The 7490-nt window shown below is 38.5% G+C and overlaps 1 protein-coding gene across 1 annotated transcript in view; it reads right to left on the bottom strand.

Annotated features, from left to right (window-relative positions):
- Nucleotides 1–3212: 3212 nt before the first annotated feature.
- TRIQK (triple QxxK/R motif containing) overlaps nt 3213–7490 on the bottom strand; it is a 94724-nt gene continuing 90446 nt past the window's right edge. Inside the window, exon 4 of the mRNA XM_074985704.1 lies at nt 3213–4775. Within this exon, the coding sequence (XP_074841805.1) occupies nt 4662–4775 (114 nt within the window). The 3' untranslated portion in view covers nt 3213–4661. The remainder of the gene's footprint in view (nt 4776–7490) is intronic.

The raw sequence follows: 7490 nt of genomic DNA, 5'->3' as shown, positions 1-7490 counted from the left end.
GTTGCCCTGCCAGTGGAGATGCATATGCAATTGCACTGTGGAAGCTGTCTAATCCGGCCAGCTTGTGCTCGGTCACCAAACAGTTTGGAGTGAGAAAGCTGACCATGGGACTCAGTGGAAATGTTCAGGGCCATTAATCACAACTGCAAAAGGGCAACAGACCAGCGGTTTCCAACCTTTTCAGTAACATGGCACACTTTAATTAGACAATTCCATGTCACTCCAACTTTTTGCAGCTGAATTGATTGCTCATAAATGTCACATTTACTACAGTTATGGTCTTACTAGACAGCTCGCAACATAGTAGTGAATACAACAGCTAAATGTGTTAATGTTTCAAATCCACCACACAATACATCGTCTTAGACAGTGAGCACAGACACATTTTCTAAATCTCCTCAACACCGTGCTAGGTATGCTGTGTAAATGAGTAACCACTGAAAACAGGCTCCCCTCCAGCCTGTTGGAGCCAGGACATGGCATTTAAACCACGTCACAGCTCCAACAGAGTCCTGCTCTCCCTCACCCTTGCCACAACTGAGAGTAGGGATGGGTCCCCCTCCAGCTTGTTTGGGCCAGGAAGCAGCATTTCCAGTGCAGAAAGGATCATTTGAACTCTCTCATATATTCAGTTAGATGTAAATGCACAACTTTGTATATGTCATTGGTGCTACAGCTAATGGGACAAATTGATGGGGCTATGGTATACGCTGGATCACATTGTGCCTATTTAACAAGCTTCAGTGATCTTTAACTAAAACACCCTTCAATAAAACTTTAACTAAATCCCCAGGGCCCTTGTTAGAGAAACGCTTATAATTACAGTGCATCCCTTGTTTTCTATAAACCACATACATGGACTACTACAAATAAAGGTAAAACTAAGTGTCAATATATACCTTCTGCACTATTTGTACTACTATAACCACTGTTATGGACTTCTTAATGCTCGGTTGCACTCCTGAAATTGTTCCACATTCTAATACTTATCAAAGAAAAAACAGGTACTGAATAAAGTGGGATCACTACTGGCATGCTAGTTCCGCCAAAGACAGAACAACTACTTAGTGGAGAGGGAGAACAAACCAGCAACCCTTGCTCTTCTGCAGGGCCCAGAATCATCCATCACTGCCCAAAAAATCAAGGGATGGCCAGACAAGCCTATCACAGCTGGAGATGCTCTGAGTCAGTGCGTCGCCTAAGCAGCTTCAGTTGGCTAGCAGCCTGAGCTGAAATATAAAGATGTATTCCCTAAGCAAAGGACTGCAGCAATACTGGAGCCTGGTCTATCTTAGAGTTGAACTCCTTCATCTTGTAGCTGCCTCATGATGCTGAGTCAAGTCCAAGGTAGTAGCAAGAACTATAGAATTACTGTTGAAGTATTTTCTATCAGTTTCATATGATCAGGATCAGAAAAGAGCATTTCGATGTGTAAAATATATTGTATTTCAAGAGACTAGAATGGAAGTGAAGCTCTGTTACATTTTCAACACCTAAATTGGGGGCAGAAATCACAAGGTTTGCTCCAAAACTTATAACCAGTGTGTGTTCTTTGGTAACACTATTCATATTTGGATATTGAGATGCCTAAGCTAACATATAAGTTTTCAAATGCACATTTTATAGCACTGCAACTGATCCAAATGTAATGAGTGCTTTCACCAAAGTTTAAAAATTCATTTTATTATTAAAATAATCCATGAACTATGGTTACAAAGACAAATGTCTCAAAAAATTATGGGACTGATTCTGATCTCAGATACATATATATGTACAACTGTGTGTGTGTGAGAGAGCGAGCGAGCGAGCGCACACCTAGTATGCATATGAGGAGCTAAAAGCAACTTTCTTTAAAGTTATCAGCAATTGATACTGGCTGTGCTCCTAAATGTATACTGGGAGACATAATCACAGGCCAGATTTTGATCTCACATTAGTAACTCGGAGTAAGCACTGAAATTGATGGAGTCAGCAATAACAGATATAATCAAGACCCAAATCAGGCCCTAATGCAGATTTAACACAGTTTTGTTTATAAATTAAAAGAAAACAGGTGAATAGTTTGACTAAAGGTTGGAATTTAAAAACCATCCATAACTACTAGACAGAAAGGACAAGTCAATATTTTCCATGTATTTACTGAAACATTCTTCATGTAGTCCCACGTGAATTGGGCACTAGTCTTCTCTGATGGTCTAAGCAACAACAGTTAAGTCACATGTATCTAGAGAGTTTACATCTTTCATATGAAAGAAAAATAGCCTAATGCAAAATTTCGAACTTGAACATAATGGAGATTTGTGATACTCTCTAATCTATTGAACTTCTGGTCCGTAAACCAATAAATACACTTCATTCATCCACGGACGTAGTTTTGTTTTCATTTGTGACTCAGACAGTATGGGAAGCATTCTTGTTCTAACAATTTCAAGCTGCTATTTTAAGTTAGAAATTTTTCCATTTAACTTTTTCAGAACACAATGCACACAGCAATATAAAGTACTTAGAACTTCTACTGCATAGCTCATACAAAGCACTGTGCAAACATTAGCTAAACAATCCATACAGCTTCTTGTGAGTTATTAGAAATTGCTCATGCAAAATGAGAGGACTGCAGCATATTGAAACGTAGTATGGCACTCAGTGAAGTGAAAGGCATGCCACATCCAAAATGCTAGCTTGTGATTGCTTTTCACTACACTGAAGAAAACGCCACAAGTCACAAAATGCTTCACCCCATATGCTGCACATTGTTACGCATTTGGTGGTGTAAATATTACTGGACTACAAGTACTATGAAAGTATGACTTTGTGGATCTGGTGGCTGAAAGTCACAATGTAGAGAATGAGAAATAAATACAATATTTCCTTTTTATACCTATGGGCTATGTCTACACTAGCCAAAAACTTTGAATGGCCATGCAAATGGCCATTTCGAAGTTTACTAATGAAGCGCTGAAATACATATTCAGCGCCTCATTAGCATGTGTGCAGCCATGGCACTTCGAAATTGACGCGGCTCGCTGCCGCGTGGCTCGTCCAGACAGGGCTCCTTTCAAAAGGACCCCAGCTACTTCGAAGTCCCCTTATTCCCATCTGCTCAGAGGAATAAGGGGACTTTGAAGTAACCGGGGTCCTTTCAAAAAGGAGCCCCGTCTGGATGAGCCGCATCAATTTCAAAGTGTTGCAGCCGCTCACATGCTAATGAGGCACTGAATATGTATTTCAGTGCTTCATTAGTAAACTTTGAAATGGCCATTTCCATGGCCATTTCGAAGTTTTTGGCTAGTGTAGACACGGCCATGCTGTAGGTTCTGTTGTACTTCACATTTCTAGATCAGGTATCCTGTTTTACATAAACCAAACAAGGAATCTAACATAGAAAAGCGTATCCTTTGAAACTCATAATGCACAAAGACAGCAATACTGTATGCTCTAAAAATGAGCCATATTGATCTAAATTCCTGAACCAGTGTTTAAGTGATGATAATAAGGCTGTGGGTCAATTTAAAATAGACACAGTCTAATATATTACAATATTAGTTACGTTTTGGTTTCTCTGTGTCTCCAATATCCTCCTGTTAAGTCTAAGTCTAACCTGAACTCTTCTAAAACAGGTCACTAAAAAGGGAACTCTAATGAGGCTGTGATACAAGAAAAATTAGGGTATGTTTCTCAACACAGTTTCTAACAGATGTCAGTGAGTCAATACTCTTCCAGTGCTTGGGAATGTACTCGAAAAAGATTTGTTATGTGGTGCTATGCCTTACATTAGGTTGATAAGAAAACACACATAACTGGAAAACAAAATTTTTCATATTCTCTTAATGAGAGAAGAAAATTGCTATTGTAATTAGAAGAAACAGTATAATTAAAATAGAATTTCAACTTTATATTAATAATAGAGCAGTATACTAATTAAAATCAACATCAACTGAACTTTCTACATATACCAGTTCAGACAGTCCAAAAGGCAAAGAACTCTGTTTCACAGGCATATGTTAATGTTTGAGCTTCTGTCATCCAGGTGCCATTTCTGAAAGAGCACATGTGCACTGAGCAGTTGGCAAGGAATGAAAAAGATTAATGTAGATATATGTGCATATCAAATCTAGGATATAAAATAGGCCATTCAGGAAGTGGGAGACTGTTTCTAAAAGCAGAAATTTCCTATGACTTCCCCATGTGTCAAGAGAGTGCAAGACAGAGTGGTACAGACGCCCTAGGAATACAAATCAGTAAAGCAAGTTTTACTTGGTGACCTGTGTTTTTTTTGTATTTTTTTTAAAAGAAAATCTAATTTGGCTATTAGAAGTTTGGATTCATGGATTTACATCAGCACAGACTAACCAGAAGTCAGCATCTACCCTTCTCAATACCAACAACATGCAAAAACTGTTTTTGGAATCACTGTTCTCAACCTGAGAAACAAACAATGTAAACAAGTCATTAAATTCATAACAGTAATAATAATTTTGTTTTAACATAAGTAGCTTGCTTTGCATGGGTCTTCTTTGCTTGTTCTGCTGATCTGAATTTGTAGCACAATTACGATACTGCATAACATTATTAGGCATTCGCATTGTGAGTTCCCAAACAGCATTCAAGGTAGTTGCTTTTCCTGAAGAGACTCCGATGATAAGATGGCTACATTGTATCTGCTAGTCTTCATTTGGATCCAGATCAAGGTCAACTTCATTTGACAGGTTAAGATAAAAGAAAGCGTAGCAAGCCACCAGAAATACCAATATAGCTGCAAGGACAAGGGCAACTTCCTGTACAAATGACACAAAATTTTCAAAACAATAAAATGTTAGATACATCAGGAACAAATATTATCTTCCCTCTTTATCAAGTTTTCATCTGATCATACAATTCATACAACCAAGTGGCTTTTTAATTAACACTTCTTTGCTTCCACTATTGCAGCATGGGACGGAAAAACAGTACTTGACGAGATGATCAATTTTTTGGTGGATCAGATGTATCCATTTTTTGCAATCAATACTAAGTACATAAAAGATTTCGTAGGTTTGAATGCAAATTTGAGCAATGAATTTTGATTGTCTATATTTGCATTTTCTAGAAATATGATCACATTTTTCATATATTTGTAGATTGCAATGCCAGAAGGTACTATTGTGATTATCTAACCAGACCTCCTGTATAACATACACCGTAGAGTTCCCCCAAAATAATTCACAGAACTTATTTTTTTTTAGAAAAACATTCAATTTTAAAAATTGGAGAATCCATCCCAACACTGGGTCAGGTGCCCCAAAAGTTATTTACCCTGCATGTTAAATATACAGTTTAAATTTCTTTACATGCAACTTCCTGCCATTAGATATGTCTCTGCTAGATTACAGAGCCCATTATTAAATCTTTATTTCCCTTGTAGATATCTACAGACTTTATCAAGTCATACTTTAACATTGTCCTTCCTAAACGAAACAGGATGAGCTCCTTGACTCTATCACTAGAAGCATGTTTATTAATCCTTTAACAGTTCTCAAGGCTCTTCTCTGAATTCTCTACTTATCAACATTCTTTTTGAACTGTGGGCACCAGAACTGGATACTGTATTCCAACAGTGATCAGACTAGTGCCATATACAGAGATACAATAAGCTCTCTGCTTCTAGTTGAGTTTCTTCTGTTTATGCAGTTCAGGACCTCATTAGCTATTTTGTCCACAGCACCACACTGGGAGCTCATGCTCATCTAATTATTCACCATGATCCTCAAATCCTTTAGAGTCACTGCGTGCCAAGATAGAGTCCACCACCCACTAAATATGGCTTAAATTCTTTCTTCTTTTAGCAGCAAGATTGTAAATTATTAATAAAGCACATACACCACAGTGGATATCAATAAAAAATGCTACTCCCTCTTCTCAACCTAGCAGAAAACAATGTGCCACGATACCAATCTGCAAAATCCCTCAGTGGACAAAATTTTTCCGTGCTCTTCACTTCAATAGTGCTGGCAGAAAGCATTAGAATTTGCATTTGCACTTAATTCCCTCTCTCCTAAGAAAAACCCTTGTATAGCTGCCTTAATTATAAGAAATTAATCCTCTACAGTATACTTGATTTACAGTGGGTTTTGCAGTAAATGCTACAGGGCTCTGTTATCATATCCTTCTTTTCTTAGGGATCCTTAACTTAGGCTCCCAAACGTTTTAAAATGCAATGAAAACTATCCTCTTTTATAACACTACTTCTTTGCAACAGAAAATGCTTGACTTTCAAAGGCAATGTTCTACTAAAACACAGTATTTTCAGTTCACTGGAGAGGGCAACATATTCCTCTACAGTATGCTATGACTACCATTTTCATAGACAGTGAAATATGAAGTATAAATTTGAATACTGCACTAAATTGTGGTCAAATAAATAGAAATTGTCATTTCTACTGGTGACGAGAGTGATTACACATCATCTCCACTTCCTATTATTGTGATTTATTGTATAAAGGAGCCCTCAACAAAAAACAGCCAAGCTCTGTTAAAACAAATCCCCTACCTCCTCCTCAGCTCCACACCCCCCTCACCAAATAAACCAAAAACTTGATCCAATGGTCCATCTATAAATCATTTGTATCAAGTTATGCATCCAGGCTATGTCTACACGAGAAGCCTCTGTCTACAGAAATCACTATCAGAAGGGACTTCAGCAAAACTTATGTCAACATATTGCGTCTAATGTAAAAGCAGATCGAAAGAGCAATCTGCTCTGTACAGAGTGAGCAGCCAGACTGCCCCACCCTCTCTCGACAGCACAACTGACTGAAAGCTCTGAAAACAGGGCTGCCTGGTGAACTGGAAGCCCTGTCTGTCAACAAAAGAGCCCCAGAGTGTCTACATGGTTGTTTTGTCAACAGAACACTTTCAAGAGAGGCATTACACCTGAATGGGGAGGGGTATAACGCTGCTGATGGATGTGTTAGGTTTTGTCAACAAAGTGTCAACAAAGCACATTTTGCATGTAGCCAGTCCTCATTTTTTCCCAACAAAAGCTCAATTTTACCAGGAAAACCCTCTTGTGTAGACATAGCCCCAGATGCATAAAAGGACAGGAGGAGAAAAGAGGAGTTAAACAGATGTGCTCTAACTAGGCAACTACTATGAAAAGACTGGAAATGGTATGAAAACAGTGAAAGAGAAGGTCAGATAGACATTATCAGCAAGACAGGTCCCTACATAGGGCCACCATGGGAAGGGCTCCATACAGGAGCTATTAGACTTGGCTACTGACCCTACCCTTCTGACTAGAGCAGTGTTTCCCAAAGTGTGGTATGCGTACCACCGGCGGTATGCAAAAGGATTTCAAGGGGTATGCAGCAGAAAATAGATTATTAAAAATGAGGAGATAAAAACTGGGACAGCACTGGTAGAGGTGGTATGCCGATAAGGGGTATGTGAATGTTTTAAGTTTGGGAAACACTGGATTAGAACATTAGGTTGGTAAAACTATGTTGCTCAGAAAA

Source organism: Carettochelys insculpta, chromosome 2 (assembly GCF_033958435.1).
Source record: "Carettochelys insculpta isolate YL-2023 chromosome 2, ASM3395843v1, whole genome shotgun sequence".
In the NCBI taxonomy this organism is placed as follows: Eukaryota; Metazoa; Chordata; order Testudines; family Carettochelyidae; genus Carettochelys; species Carettochelys insculpta.
The sequence above is the reverse complement of the archived record's forward strand: the minus strand, read 5'-3'. Positions and strand labels throughout refer to the sequence as shown.